The sequence below is a fragment of the Microtus oregoni genome, unplaced genomic scaffold, assembly GCF_018167655.1.
Source record: "Microtus oregoni isolate MIOR12 unplaced genomic scaffold, Mior012 000004F_ref0000308, whole genome shotgun sequence".
NCBI lineage: Eukaryota > Metazoa > Chordata > Mammalia > Rodentia > Cricetidae > Microtus > Microtus oregoni.
This window is the reverse complement of record NW_024543063.1, coordinates 44,222,002-44,238,734: the sequence shown is the minus strand read 5'-3', so window position 1 is coordinate 44,238,734 and position 16,733 is coordinate 44,222,002. Positions and strand designations below refer to the sequence as shown.

At 43.5% G+C, this 16,733-nt stretch overlaps 1 protein-coding gene across 1 annotated transcript; it reads right to left on the bottom strand.

Moving 5' to 3' along the window:
• Positions 1-8,808: 8,808 nt before the first annotated feature.
• On the bottom strand, positions 8,809-16,014 carry Cmtr2 (cap methyltransferase 2). Its single transcript, XM_041650156.1, has 2 exons — positions 15,933-16,014; positions 8,809-12,245 (listed from the first exon to the last, which is right to left on the bottom strand). Exon 2 carries the CDS (start codon positions 12,224-12,226, stop codon positions 9,917-9,919), a length of 2,310 nt encoding a protein of 769 aa, XP_041506090.1. The 5' UTR covers positions 12,227-12,245; positions 15,933-16,014; the 3' UTR covers positions 8,809-9,916.
• Positions 16,015-16,733: the final 719 nt, after the last annotated feature.

The window sequence follows — 16,733 nt, the reverse complement described above, 5'->3', positions numbered from 1 at the left end:
TTTCACAGAGGATGAGACGCTGTTTATTTCTTCTATTCCGATTTGGTATGATGGACCACGCCCTCCTGAAGGGTTCCAGTGAACATCTTCAAAAAATTGCTTCGCTCAACTGCCAACTGAGATGAAACTAGCACACAGGTTATACCATGAAAGACCTAATTAATGACGCCCCCATTCAGCAGGAAGCAGTTTGGAGAGAAAAAACTGCGCCCATATTCCCAAATATGGTTTATAAACGTTCTTTTACATTTTAAGGGGGATATGATATAGATATGAATAATTTACATTAGTATAGATTTTGCTTTATTGATAGAGATTTAAGGTCAATTTTGTTATATATATAAATGTTTCAGATTTTGATTAAGGTATTGTGATTGTGTAGTTCATTTAAATATGTACTGTATAATTAAGAAATATCGGTTGTTAATGGATAATCATCGATAATAGTAAAGCTTGTAGTCATGTTAGTTAGATTTTCTAGATATATAGAGATATATTTTAGATAGACATTCTTCATGTCTTTCAAAGATTACAGAATAGGACATTTAATGTTTTAATAACTGAGGACTTTTCATGACAATGAGACACTCTGCTCCTGGCAGCACCAATCTACTTCAAGAGGAAGATGGGCATCGAAGAAGCTCGTTATGGAGTTTTGATAGCCATTTGGGCAAGAAACTGCTCTTGCCTGGACTATTGCATAAACTGGACACAGAGAACCCGCAGAGAGAGGACTACTGAACTTGCCTAAGGTGAGATGATCTTTCGGGGTTCCTGATTCATGAAAGAGTCTGCGAGACATTCTGCAGGACACAACAGATAGTGACTGAATTGACTTTGAATTTTCCTGCTTTATGGAAATGTCTGCTGGATACCATGGGCCTAAAGGCTGAAGATGGATGCCCCAACGGTACAGAGGAACTTTGGGTGACTGTCCAGGCAGCGAGATGTCTCTGTCATTTCTAGAGTTTTAAAAGTTGCTTTTTTCTTGTTTGCTTAGGTAGTATTGTATCTTTCTGGAGTCTTTGATGGAGTTAAGAATAGTTAGTTATAGTTATAGTTTTCCTTAGTTATGATAAAGATTATTGTAACTTTTACTTGATAACTGTTTTGTTATATGTAATTTTGCTATGTTAAAGTTAAAGCTTTTTCTTTTGTTTAAACCGAAAAAGGGGAAATGATGGAGGAAGGTCATTGGCTAATAAAGGCACTGCCCTGGCCCATTTTATTGGTTAGAGGATAGGTGGGAGGAGTAAACAGAACAAAATGCTGGGAGGAAGAGGAAGTGAGCGCAGAGACTCCACAGCTCTCTCGGGAGCAGATGCCTGAGAGAGAGACGCCATGCCCCGCTCCCGGGATGAAGCTCCGACCCAGGATGGACTAGGCTAGAATCTTCCCGGTAAGACCGGTTCTCACAGATTATTAGAGATGGGTTGATCAGGATGTGAGAATTAGCCAGTAGGGGCTGGGGCTAAAGGGCCAAGCAGTGATTAAAAGAATACAGTGTCTGTGTAATTATTTTGGGCATAAGCTAGCCGAGAGGGCGGCCGGGGTGCTGGGAATGCAGCCCCGCAGCCCCTATTACCACACATCATAAATGACCAACCAGCAGCAGTAGGAAGACCATCAGCAATCAAAATGACTGCATGTGATTACGTCACGGAAAGTGCAAGCACATACTACTCTGTTACCCTTTCCATGAAACCACCACAACCCACCCTTTACTCAGGGAAGATGGCATTTTCCATAAGTGTATCAATAAAGAAAAAGTTTTCCAAATTGAAAAAGTTAGTATACACCACAACTTAGTTATCTGAAAATGAAGAAGAGGAAGCCCAAAAGTTGCTTAGGCTTCGCAGATGTCATGAAAGCCTGTTTCTCCTTTCAGTACCCCTTTCCTCTTGCCAGTTAAAAGTCCCATACTAAAAGATTAGAAAGCTGAAGGTGTAGCTCAGTTCGTAGAGCACTTGCCTAGCACACATGAAGCCCTGGATTCAGTCCCAGTGCTGCATGAATTGGGTGTGGCGGTCCACTCCTATAACCCTAACACTGGGGGTGTGGAGTCAGGAGGAGCAGAAAAGTTCAAGATCATCCTCAGCTACACAGTGAGTTCAAGACCAGCCTGGGCTGCACAAGACCCTGTCTCAAAAGAAAGAAGAAAAAGATCAGTCAAAACAGCATCTGGTCTGTTAAGAACATGTACTACACAGGCAGAATGATGGTTAAGACTCAGCTGTAAACGACTGCTTGGACTCTCATCTAAATATCGTCTTGGGTCCGCATCAATGTGTAGAAGATGTGAAGGTAAAATGATTCACTGGGTAGACAGAAGCAGGAGCCAGTCACTGCCCTTCTGATTTAGGGCTTCTGGTAAGGTTGGCAACTTGAAAGGTATTCTCAGCTTGCCCGGTATGGCAGCCACAGCTCCCAGTGGTCATGAATTGCTCTAGAATCTAGATAAATCACACACACTAAGTCTATCAAGACCACCAGAAACTCAATTTATCTGTGACCCGAGACAGGGTTTTACTGCTTTTCAGATTAACAATTTAAAGTGTTTTGCCTTTCAGCCTCGGGGGTATTGGTTTGATGGATGAGGCAGGGAGATTATTGAATCTCTGGAGCCTTCCAAAGATGTAAATTAAGCCACCGCGCCTCCTTAGCCACCTTCCCGGTACAAGCTGGGATTTATTATTAACTTGTCACTCCTGCATGCTCATCGAAACAAGTGGGACCATGATTAATTATGCCTGTTGATTTAAGGTTACTAGTCATTCCACCTTTTTGTGGACAGGATATTACAAAGTCTCCTGATTTGCTTTTGCAGAAGAGTAGCGAGCAAGAGCCCGGTAGAGCCAGGAGTTTCCATGGTGATATAACTGCATATGGTGCCACGTCTGTAACTCTGTATTGCTCAAATGGTTTCAGTGAGACACTTTATTTCGTGCTCCCTTTCCTGGTCACATCACCGTGGCTGCTTCTGCTTATCTGGGTCCCTTCCAAAGCAGTTGGAAGAGGTATGACATTAAATGAACCATAAACATAAAAAATCCTCTTCTCAATTCTGCTACAATTCAGTTTAAGAAAACAGTATTTATTAGATTCCTCCTATCCAGCAAGCAGGAAATTTGAATATATTTGTTTATTTCCTCATATAATATTATCGTTGCAGGAGGCATTAAATAAAAAGTATATGTGTCTCTCTTCACCTTTTTGTATTTGAATATTTTTGAATATACCATTTCTTAATCTTTGTGTAGCTGTGATTAGATGGATCCTGGCATAACAACATAAGGGGAAAGATTTGTTTTGCTAACATGGGGTTTAATTCATAGCTTCTCGGCCCCATTCGTGGACAAAGCATCATGGCAACAGGAATAGGGCAGACAGGAAGCATAGAGGGACAGTAAAGGCCAGAGACAAGACACCCACAAGGGTATGACAGCACGGACCAACTTCCTTCAGCTCAGGCTCAACTCCTAGTGTTTCCAGAGCTTCTCAAAACAGCACCGTCAGCTGGGAACCAAGAGCTTAGCTTGGTCTTGGGGAGGGCATTTTATAATCAAACTGAACAACCCCAAATATATCAGAATGTGTCTCTAACAAGCAAAAAATCTAAACTATCATTATAATACCTAACAAAACAACAACCCTTTAATATCTAGCTGATGTTCAAATGCCACTCAGGACCAAAAAATGTTAAATACATTTATTTAAATTAAATATATATTGGATTGAAAAAATGACATCAAGCCCATACAAAGTATTTAGTTGATGAATCTTTCACTTACCACATCACCAAAAATCAACAACAATTGATTTTTATTCAGGGTACAACCTGACACAGCATCTTGGTCAAACCTTATCATGTTCTGTTTTCAAATGTCCAATAGACAAGGTGACCAAAAAATTTATAGTTCTAACACAGATAGCCTTAATTGAGTGAAGAGGGGGATATTGATGGGATCCCAGCTGACCAGCAGCAAAAGGAAAAAGGGCGATCCAGTCTCTGAGTTCCATTAAAAAACCACTAGAAACAAAAGCATCCCGCCATTACAATTTTTTTTAAAAAAAAAATAAACAAATTATAACCTAAAAACTTTTCTTGGAGGAAAGACCAATTCCCTGAGGAGAGATAGGGAGACATGGGTGTAAACACGACAGACCTAGGGACATTGAACTGTGGGGAGAAGGACTCATCCATAATCCTAACAACAGTGGAGGCTGGGCATGCAGCTACAGTAGACTTCATCATCCACCAGGCTTCACTCAACAAACAACATGGCTAGAGTACCGGAAAAAAGCCCTGTGGGCAGCAAGGAAACAGCTGCTTCAGGAAGAGCATGAACCCCATCCTCCTTCCCTCTTAGGACATTGCTGAGTGCCCACTGTGTCTGAATACCCTTCTGCATGCTATGAATGCTTTATTATCATAGGCTAATAAAGAAGCTTATTTGGTCAATAGCCAGGCAGAATAGAGCCAGGTGGGAAATCCAAGCAAAGATAATGGGAAAAGGAAGGTGGAGTCTGGGAGAAGCCACCAGTCCCCAGAGAAGCAAGATGTGAGGTAATGTCGCAGCCATGTGGTAAGATATAAAATAACAGAAATGGGTTAACTTAAGTTGTAAGAACTAGTTAATAACAAGCCTGAGCTAATAGGCCAAACAGTCTGTAATTAATATGAAGCCTCAGAGTGGTTATTTAGGAACTGACAGGCTGGAAAGAAACCTCTAGTTACAGCCCTCCACAAGAAGGGGCAGGCTTACATGCTTGGCCCAGAACTGCCACTGGGGTGTGACAGGAGCATAAATATGATCATGGAGATACACAGATTAATAGAAATGTGTTAATTTAAGACATAAGAGCTAGCTAGGCATACACCTAAATCATTGGTCAAATCGTGTTACAAATAATATATTTTTGTGTGATTATTTGGGTCCGGGCACCCAGAAATAAAACAAGTCTTCTTTTAGAAATTAATAGGAATTAATAAAAATAAAAGTCACTGAAAATTGATCTCCATAGTCAAAACAGTTCTTTTTTAAAATTTATTTTTGTTTGTTTGTTTTTCGAGATGGGGTTTCTCTGTGTAACAACCCTGGCTATCCTGGAATTCACTTGGTAGATCAGGCTGCCCTCAAACTCACCAAGACCTGCCTGCCTCTGCCTCTCAAGTGCTGGGATTAAAGGCATGCACCACCACCACCACCCAGCAAAACAGTTCATTTTTTAAAGACGGGAAACACCTCAGATATATGACAAAGGAAACACACTTAAAATACAAAAATATATGAGATGATATCTTAAATCATGAGATGGTAACTCAAACTATGAGACAGTATCACATAATTCTATGAACAGGAAAAAACTGAAAATCTACATCCAATAAACAGTCTAGGACTATCTGCCAACACTGACATCAAGAAGTCAAACACTGAATAGATGAAGCCTCTGGAACGGTCTAGGGGGTGAATGAGCACTTCCTGCCGAGCACAGCACTCTGGGCTGTTTTCACACCGTCCTCACCAAAGCTTAGAAGATCAGATGACGGAAACACTAAGACACTTCAGATCACAGGGAAGAGGGGTGAAGGAAAAGGAAGTGGGGTAAGGGGGAGTTTTCCAGAAGCTGGTAGAGCGGGGAAAACCAGAGCGGCAGTCCTCAGGAAGACCACGGACTCCTTCATGCCAGCACCAAGGCATTAGGTATCCTTTTATCTTTCACAGGTCAAGGGTCAAACTTTTGCTGCAGAAGCGGGAGTAGGCAGAACAGCTGGTGTCTCAGCATACACTCATGGGGGGTAGACATTTTTACTCAAAACTGTCCTTGACGAATTTTTTTCAACAATTTTAACAATTATGAAGTCCTGAGCCACACCCCTGGAGCCACCTTCATGAAATCTTGACTTTAGAGGGCACGTCTTTAGCATTCCTGATGTGCCGGGTTTCAAGCTCCAGCCCTCAGTTCACACAGCGACTGACTGCTCATCTCCTCGGCCCCCAGTTATGCATTTTCAGAGGAGACAAACTCTCTCTTCAGGAAGTGCTGGCAGACATTTCCTCAGAAATGGATAAAGTAAGCTGTCATTTCAAAGAGTCAGCACTGGTTGCCATGATAACAATCTGAGCATTCAAGTGAAAATGAGACTCTTAGAAAATTAATGTTTGCCACCCTCAAGCACTACTTAGATTTTTCTGACGAGATCAGTGATACTGTTTGAAAATGGAAATTATGATACTGTGAAATTAAATATGTCAACATTTACAAGCTCTGTACCACTCCAAACCAGTATTTTTAAAATGACAAATTCAGTTCCAAAATAAAATCCCATGGGTGAGTGATCCATCCAAGTGTAAGATAGACAAACAGATTTCAAAGCAGCAGAATGAAATACATACCAAACTACCAAAGAGTCATTTCAACAAACACTGAAGGAGCTACCAGCTGTCAACGTCTGATAGAGCAAAGACTATCTAATGACTTTAAAAAATTAACTAGAATTACCCTTGGTCTGCTGGGACAAGCCTGTAATCCCATCTACTCAGGACACTGAGGCAGGAAGATCAAAAGTTGAATGAAAACCCTTGGAGAGAGAGAGAGAAAGGGGGGAGGAAAGAGAGAACAAGGTCCTGGGTTGTATCCTCAGCAAAAAACAAAACAGACTCCTGTCTTTACAACTAGATATATAAGGCCTTTTTTAATTTTATGTGTACGGGTGGGTGTGTTGCCCATGTGTATGTATGTGCACCATACGCATGCCCAGTGCCCATAGAGGTCAAATCTCCTGCAACTGGAATTACAGATAGTTGTGAGTGGCCATGTGGTTGCTGAGAACCGAACCTGGGTCACCTGGAAGAGCAAGACACTCTGAACCACTGAGCCACCTCTCCAGGCCCTGTGAGGGTATTATTATTAATACATGGGTAGTCATGTTGTGGGGGGTGAGGAGGGCAGAAGGCAATGTTGGGTGTCACTCTCAGGAACTCTGAGACAGAGTCTCTCATTGATCTGGTTCTCCCCGATTAGGCGTGACTGGCTAGCCTGCCAGCCAGGGATCTTCACGTCTCCTCCTCCCAGTGCTGGAATCACAGGGACTCCGGTTGTGGAATAGTTGTGGACTATTCCTTTACACTGTGTGGAGATGTGTCACTGTGGCCCGTTTAATAAAGAGCTGAATGGCCACTAGCTGGGCAGGAAGAGGCTGCACAGGGCTTGTGCGGACAGACACAGCTCTGGGAAGAAAGGAGGGGTTGCCAGCTAGACACAGGAAACTATTGTACAGAGTAAAGATAACTGAGCCATGCAAAAGAACATAGATTTAAAGATGTGGGGTAATTTAAGAACTAGTTAGGAACAAGCCTAAGCTAAGGCTGACCTTTCTTACCTCAGTATTGATTTTTTTATATATAATTAGTTCTACAATCAAAATCAGTTGAAAGAAATAGGCAAGGGAATTCCATTATCAAATAATTGAGTCTTTTGAGTTAACTATATAGGAAAAAAAAACTATGAATTTCTTCAAACATGAGTGTGTGCACCCTGGTGATTATGTGGCCAGGCATTTCAAATGTCAATCCTCAGGAGCTAGCTGTCTATCTTACTATTTTGGAACAGGGTCTCTCACTGACCTGGGAGCTCACCCAGTAGGCTAGCAAGCCCCAGAGACCCATCAGATGCTAGTGCTAAGATTAACCATCTTTGAATATGGGTTCCGGGAATCAAACCTGGTCATGCTGGCAAAATGAGCACTTCATTAACAAAGCTGTTTCCTCAGTCTTGCCCTCCCACCAGACTCCCCAAGTTTAAAGACGGGTGTCAGGGAATTTATCTGAGCTTACATTTCTACACGGGTAAGAGTCTGTCACCATCACAGCAGGGAAGTGGGGCAGCAGGCAAGCAAGGCAAGCAGGAAGCAGAGAGCAAATTGGGAACTGCTCATTGAAACCTAAAAGCCCACCCTCAGTGGCAACCTTTCTCTAGCAAGGCCACTTGTGCTAGAGCTCCCTAGACAGGACCACTATCTGGGAGTGAAGTATTCCAGAGCCTACGGGAGACATTCTCCTTCAATGCCCACTCCACACCATGCTAAAAATTAGACTATTTTAATACATTCAAATGTTCTGTATTCCAACACAGATTACTATTTTTAAATATTCAATCTTTGAGGCTCTTAAAAAGCAAGTTTTAGGGACTCTGAAGTTAAGAGCACTTGCCGTTCTTGCAGAGGACTGGAGTTCGGGTCTCTGCACCCACACACAGCAGGTGGCTCCAGGAGACCACACACTCTTCTGGCACCTTGGCCCTCAGGGGCACCTGTACAAACATGCACATACTAACACACAAACACACACTTAAAATAAAAAGCAAGTTTTACTATTAGTACTCAAACTGCCAACTATATCCTAATTAAATGGTGTAAATAAGTAAAAATAAATTCCATTATCACTAATAATGCAGCAAAAACGTTCCCAAGAGTAGCTTCTTTCCTGGTGACCAATTACTAATAGACTGCCACTAACCAGAACCACCCTAATCAAGTAAGTCACTAGCAGGAAATGAGGCTCCTTCAGAAACAATCTTACACTTTCACACCGGGCCATGTTCTCCTCTCCCCCAGCCCCTAAGTGAACAATTAAATACTCCCCTGAGGATTTCCCATACATATATAATATTTAAGGAATAAATCGTCATGAATGCAAATGAAATGAAACATTACCTCCCGATCAAACTTCCTTAAAAAGTTTCCGGCTTGTATTTTTAACTTCCTTCATTATCTTTTAATAAAATGAACACAAAATATGTCTGCTTAAGACTTTATTTGTGAATTATAATGGAACTCAAAAACAGCAAAGAGCATGAAAAAATTTATTTATTAACCAAATACATCACAGAATACTTCTATTTTTAATAATAAGTAATAAAAATACCTAAAAATTTACGCAAGATATAATTATCTACCTAACAGAATTTCAAAGTAACAAATTAACAGATTGCCAGAAAAGTTCATTATATTATTAAAAACATATAACTCAGAAAATCAAGTGTAACTGATATAACCATTTCATGGATAATCTCAGTAAAGTGCCATTCACACTAAAAACTTTAGTAAAGATTAAAACTGTGTTGCCATCATTCTGAAAGTTCCACACCTCCCTTGATATTTACTACGATCAACATGCTCCTACACAGCCCACGGGGAACAACTACACACGAAGCCCTAAAACTCAATCATCTCTCCATTCACTGTTTACTGGGCATTAAGAATGCCAAGACTGTGAAAAGAAGCTCGTCATGATAAATTACCAGACATAATTCCCACTGCACCATGACCTTGGGCTCCAGCTTCTAGCTGTCCTCTTATTACTTGGACAGTTACAGCTAGGGAAACAGTACCCCAAGAACACACTACTCTCACTCCAATCAAAAGAAAATCAAGGCAATGTGTGGCAATTATCAAGAAATCTGGTATAAAGATCCCTGAAATCCATTATGACACTTTGGTCAAGTGCTCCAAAGTAAACAGTGACGCCGAGGAGGTGATGCCACTCACCTCCTTTCATGAACGACTTCTCTAACAATCATTAACAGCATTAGCCAATGAGAGGCATTGGTTGGGGGAAAAGTCTGAATGAAGGCACACACTGCAAATCTTCTGCAGGCATACGCAGAGGCGTGTTGTCACCCCAAGCACATACTGATGTCACATGATTAGAGGCTGAGTACCATCAGCACATGGTGCCTACCTGCACTGAACTCGGTGCCTATGAGTACATATATCCTTCAGATCAGAACAAGCTGTAACTTTCCATCATTAATGTCCTTTGATACAAAAATTGGCATTTCTCCAAAACGAAAGGCATTAAATAGAGAGGGCAGAAGCTGGAGGTCACAAAACTGAATCTCAACAGTGACGTGTTCAATTCTGTGACTCAAGGCTGCTGCTGACTTTGTCTCTCTCTTCTTGAATAATCAAATGCAAATGCCTTTTAGCAATGGCAGCATTCAGATCCCACAAAAAATCCAGCAGTGTGCCCTGGAGGAGCACCTCCATCGGCACAAACTGTAAAACCTGCTGGGGCGCACCAGAGAGGAGCAAAGCGCTCAGCAGCTCGCTAACGTTCTGCAGGTACTGGAGAACGGGACTGGGAAGGCTCTGATAACCCACGCACAGCAGGACTGCACAGGACCTGAGGGGCTCAGAGGACGTGGGACAAGAAAACGTGACAAATCTGAAACAGCTGTGGAGAACAAAGATCAAGCCGGCCATGAATCTGGTTAAGCAAGACAGCACAGGCAAAATCATGACATCTCCTGTATGAAGCTGCTTCAGCGAGTGAAGAAGGCACTCCAAAAACAAGTGCTGGTATGTTGGGTCGCCGTCGTGCAGCAAGGAACAGCTGAAAGTTAGGAGCTCGATGGACTCCAGCAGGTGGACTTCCAGGGGCGGGTGCAGTTTGGAATCACAGAGAGTCGGTGAACCCACAAACAAGCACTTTATGGGGTTGCTGGGCTCTACAGTCTGCTCACCCTGAAGGCACTTGGTAAGGCTGAACAACTCGGATAACAGCAGTTCCTCTGAAAACACGTGACAACAGTAGTGTCGCTGCTTGGGCCTGAACTTGGGATCCAAACCCGAAGCTTCCCCTAAGGACTTTTCAACGGCTTCATTAAGAGTCTTTAAAATCTCCCCGTCACAGAAAGGAGAACACTTCACCTTCGGCAGTTTCTTTCCTTCCAAAATACGCCATAAGTGGTACTCGAGACTGGAAGCAGTCCCTTCTAAGAAGGAATTCTGCCCAGGATGATACACGGCGTGTTCCTCCACCCAGCTATTCAAGTATCCTTTGGCGATTTTATCTTGCCACGAAAGCGTTTCCAGCATCTTCCGTTCATTATAGGTTTTAAAATACTTGTTCCTCTGTCCAAACCATTTTGTGTTTGTACTACAACCAATACTGGATTTTTTAACGAGCCAGTGATTTCTAGAAAGACGCTTCAGTTGAAATTTTTGCATAAAATATTGTACAGCACAATCCCTTAAATTATTCAGTTTCTCTTGTTCCTCCTTCCCCATGCGCTCAAAGAGACGAATGTTCTCAGAAATCGTCTCTAACTGGTATCTATGAAAGAACGCACAACACTCTTCATGGCGCTCAAGGAAAGTTTTGGGGATCACGTGATGGGGAAAGAGCGCTTTCCTGGTCATCTCAGTCCCAAAATTCAACACCATCCTAGATAACAAAGGGTGGACAGCCTCTCTTCCTCTATAGCAGAGACATACCACATAGACTTCTGAGTTTCCCGCCTTGCTAGTAGCAGGTTTGAAGACATGGACTTGGTCAAAGGAACAATTTAGCAGGTACATGAGGTTTACAGAACAATGTTCAAACAACGTAAACATCTTTAGAACAAAAGAGCCGCCGCTCCCGAGAGTGGTCAGAGCGGTGACAACTTCACAATAATGCAGAGAAGAGACTAAAGCTTCCTGCTCACCTGGGTTTCCTTGGCAATCAAAACTCCCATCAGCAGTGACCAAGTGAACAGTGGGCATGCTGCTGAGGAGATCCTGAAGGCCAGCCAGATAGTTCAGGTTCATGATGTCACCAGTGTTATCTGGGCCAAAGTACCAACAATGCAAGGTATTTGCAATCAGTCGGTCGTCCATTATCATCCTGAGACTGTCGTTCGCTTCATGGTATGGATTCAGGGTATTAGCTACCCAACTCCATTCACAGGGGAACCGGTGGGATTTTAAGTAGTGATTGAGACTAGCAATGAAAGCTCCTGGAGCTTCACAGAGGTGCAGAGAATTCAGCTTTCCGTTCTGAAAAGCTTCCTGAGGAATAAGCGGGAAACTGCACAAAATCTCCTGGAATTTGCACCAGGCTTGCGTGCAAAGCTCGGCATTCACAGCCTTTTTCACATGGGAAATGATCTTCCCCGCCTTGTTGGTGAAAGCTGTGTGTTTGTGCCACTCATCCAGCTTCTTATCACTCAGGAGGTTTTTCACTGCATTCAGGGAGTTCTTCAAGTCAAGAAAAGCATCGAACTCCATGTGGTCACAGGTGAAAACCTCCGTAAGAGCTGGGAACTGCCACTCATTAGCAAGTGGCTTACAGTATGAAAAGTTCTTGGCAAAGAGCTCACAGACGTCATCGAGGACATCCGGGCTGAAGGTCTCAGAACTCGCAGACGGCTGAGCTGGGAGCTTCCTGCGCTTACTCATTTTCAAACCAGGTTAAAATCTGGGAAGAGAAAACATAACGATGCATGACTCAACTCCATGGTGAACGAGATGACAGCAGAGTGAATCTGATCACACTCCACAAGCCCAGACAATGCGAGGACTGACGGCAGCAGTTACAAAAAAGCAATGTGAAATACCGGGGAGAGGCCTAGACAACCGACAACCCTGGGCTCAAATTCCAGCTCTTCTCCTTCCAGCTTAACCAATGTCCTGGAAAATTTCCTTTTATACTGAGATCCATTTTTTTTCTTATTTTAAAAAACTGGTCTTTCCGCCGGGCGGTGGTGGCACATGCCTTTAATCCCAGCACTTGGGAGGCAGAGGCAGGCGGATCTCTGTGAGTTCAAGGCCAGCCTGGGCTACAAGAGCTAGTTCCAGGACAGGCTTTAAAGCTACAGAGAAACCCTGTCTCGAAAAACATAAAACAAACAAAAAAAAACTGGTCTTTCATCATTTTTAGAGGTGGCACACAGCAGAGAATGTTTAGCAGTGAATGGCAGCTCTTGCTCCTCGGATTGGACACCACACACAAGGTGGTGTGTACACATACACATGTACACATTTCGGCTTCATGCTAAACACGACCTCTGATCAAGCTCTAACACACTGTGGCCTTTTAGCGCTTTTAATTCCCTCTGTAGCCCACCTTCCCTCCAGGAGGGTGTCTCCTCCACCCGAGTCTGGCCTGATCTCTCTGCTGCCATCAACTTACACACTTACAAGGGCTGCTTTACATACTTGGTGGTGACCAGTCACCAACGTAAGCCATCAATGTAAGCCTAGTTATAGTCTGATGTTGCCCATAGGCCCTAGTGTGAAAGGGTTGGTTCCTAGCTCATGTTGCTACTTGGTGGTTGGAGAAACTTTAAGAGGCAGAGCTGATGGAAGGAAGTCAGGTTAATGAGCAGCTAAGGGACCCTGGTCCCTTCCTTCCTCTTTGCTTCCTGGCACCAGGAATTGAACAGCCCTTTTTCTCCACACACTCTCCACTATGTCTGATTCACCCTGGGGTCAAAGGCAATGAGCCAACTCACCATCAAGTGAAACTTCTGAAACTGAAGCCAAAATAAACCATTTTCCTAGTAAACTGTTTATCCCAGTGTTTCCTCACAGCCATGTAAAGCTAACCAATGCATTCATTATACTGTTTGCAAACTCAACTGTACTGGTTGGCCTCCTTGGTGATGCTGAAACTGTCCAATATTTTCCTGATCTATCTCTTAGCGTCCTGTCTTCCTTAGGCCTTGTCAGACATCCATGTGCCTACACCATAAAATCTGGCAATTTCTTCTTTCACCAACACTTAACAGACGCCAAAACCAAAATTTTAAACTAAAAGAAAAATTTTTCCTCAATTTAACTGCAGAATATAAGTGAATTTAATTTATACTCTAGGTTGCAATGCTGCCTGGCAAGGGTGATGAGAAGGCTCAGCAGGTACAAAATCTTGCCACCAAGCCTCTGACTCCGAGTTCAATCCTGCAAACCCATGTGGTATATGGAAAGAATAGCCCCCTCAAGCTGTCGTCTGATCCCCGTGTTTTCACATACTCACACATAATAAAGAAAATTTCAAAAAAGAAAAAAGAAAACTAACAAAAAAAAAATCCTACTACCCAGGAAACCAGAACTTCTATCTTGTTGAGAGGAAAAGGCTAAGAGAAAGAAAGACACATGCTTTTATCTTAATGACACTGTTGGGCAAGCGCTTACATTCCAGCAAACAGAGCACTGTATGGTACCCGTGTCACCTGTCAGGGAACCAAGCAGGTGCTTAAGTTTACGCACTGCACTTGCATTCAATAAATGTTTTTTTTTTATCTCAAAATTTGTTAGACGTAAAAAAAAGACAACTAAATTACCATCCCACGAAAAGCAAACATTTAAGGATGAAAATTATGGGTCAGGCTCATTTCTTTGTATGCCTAGCAAAATGAATTTCAAAGAAGTATAAAATGAGAAATACAGATTAGCTATGACCACATATGTGGCTTCATGATGTTGGTGTTTCCTCAATCCGGTCCTCTGAGCAAACCTCTCACCCCATGTTTTATCTCGGGTTAGTTCTGTCCGCCCATCTGTAAGACCCTTAGCGCATCAGGCATCTTCTCAATCATCTTATCTGCCACAGCTATTCACAGGTCACATGTAAGGGGAGATTAATCGTCACAGACACTCACCCACATCACCTAACAGTTAGAAAAGCTTGCGGTGGTTCTCAACTCTCCTAATGCTGAGACCCTTTAATACCGGGGACCTCCAGTCATAAAACTATTCCGTTGCGACCCCATAACTGTAGTTTTGCAACTGTTACGAGTCATAATGTAAATATCTGATATGGGGGATATCCGATGTGTGTGTGTCGCAACCCACAGGTTGAGAACCGCTTTAGAATCGGGAGCCAAAAATAGGGTGATTTTTGCATGTACAAAAACCCTAAGAGCAAATAAAAACTTATTACACTGCGCTCATTTGTCTGGATTCACGCTATGCTTACTGGGAACTGCGCCTCCATTTAGATCTCAAGGATATTCTAGTCTGGAAAAAGTCTACTTTCAGTCATTAACTTCACATACTAATTAGTGGCTGCTAAAAGCTGAAATCTTACCGAAATTAAGTAGGTAATTATCTTCACTCGCAAACAACTAAAAGGATCCAATCCGCCAATGTTCCTGACTGTTTTAGCCTCTCTGTCAGCGAGTTCTAAATACGGTTCCCCCTTCCTCGCTCCAGTCCAGTCACACACGCCTCCCTGCTGTCCACTGGCCCATCCACCTCGGAACACTTTGCCCAATACAAAGGGGCAATCTCTATCTGGGCTTTGCGCCCCCAAGTATCTATACAGCTAATTCCTGCGGCTCCTTCTATTATTTGCTCAAAGGCAATTTACTTTGGGAAGCCTATCCTAACACACTTCTTTTGAAATTGCATCTTGAGCTCCCAATAACCCTTACCTTGTTTTCCACCATGGCGTTCTAATTTATCACCAGTTTACTTCACATGTTCTGTTTTTTATTTGTCTTCCCCAAACTAGAATGTAAGCTCCGTGGACAGGACTCTTTATTTTGCTAACTTACACGCCACCCTCAAGAGGCTCCAATAGTGGCTAGCGGACAGTGAGGCATACAAGTATTAACTAGATAAATGAATATTACACTTAGCCCCAAAGACACAGCACTGAACAGAATAATGCATTTCAATTTCACCCCAGTACTTCAACGCACAGCTTTTAAAAAAAATGATTTAATTAAAAGTATGTCGTTTCCAAAGTGCACATGTAGATTTCCCAGTATGTGAATCTCGGTGCCTTGCATTAAGCACTCCATGGAGTGGCCTTTGCGTCATAATTCTGTGCGGTGATCTGTAGCGCTTACACTGCAAGCTCCGTAAACAAGTCAAGTAGCGTCCTGTCCAGAGCCACAAAGGTAAAGCTTGTAGAATTCGTGAGCCCAACACCAAAGTCGTTAATTTTTCAACATCTGTCAGCTCTAAACGTGTATCAGACTTTGGTATCAGTGTTCCCGCCAACTCTTGCTAGGAAGTTAAAAACACTGGGGCGTGTCCAGTGCTCACGCCGGGCACGGGGCAGCCGCTCTCTCTCACTCTCGTGCAAGGGGGTTCCCAGACCCCGACTCGAGCAGCCCCGCGCCTGGTTCTCAGCGACCCGTCCCGGGCTGTCACTCACCAAGAAGCCGGCTCCGCTCACGGCCACCAGAGCCGCATGGGTCCACTCCACGCGCAGCCCTCACGCCTCTAAGCCATCCGCCACTTCCGCTCCCGGGGACAGCTTCCGGGGGTGTGTCTCCTACGTCAGCCACACGCCGGGTCCAGGACTCGGGAGAGGGCAAGCTAGGAACGCCGCCCGGACCCGCGCATGCGCAACTGGAATCAGAGCCTCCTCCAGCTCGTGCCCAAGGCTGCTGCAAGATTTGACAGCTACACTGCTCAGGCTCTCCGCGGGTCGCCATGGCAACGGAACTGGGCGTTAAAACTGAGGGTTATGCGGTGTTTGGGGCACATGCTAGCACCTAGTAGAGACTGCATTAAAATTGGAGCTCAAAAGATAACGCGTTCAAAGCCAAAATAAATGAACTGGCAAGACAGCATTATCATGATTAAGTAATGTTTTTACGTATTGATAAGTCAATAAAAAAGAAACTAAGCATGTGGCATGGTGGTTCAAGATTTTAACACCAACTTTCCTGAGCTAGAGGCAGGCAGATCTATGAGTTTGAGGCCACCCTGGTCTATATAGAAAGTTCCAGAGCAGGCAAGGCTACCAGAGGAGGATCTGTACCGGGCCTGGGACACCCCAGTTAGGCTGGACTATCCACCTGTCTCCACCTCCCCAGCAACGGAATTACATATATGAGCCACCATGCCGGACCTTTTTTAAAAACTGGAGCAGGGGTGGGAGTGGTGTGTAGGTTAGAGAGGAACACAGGTCTTCCTGCTTACAGGGCAAACACTTCCAACTGAGCCATCT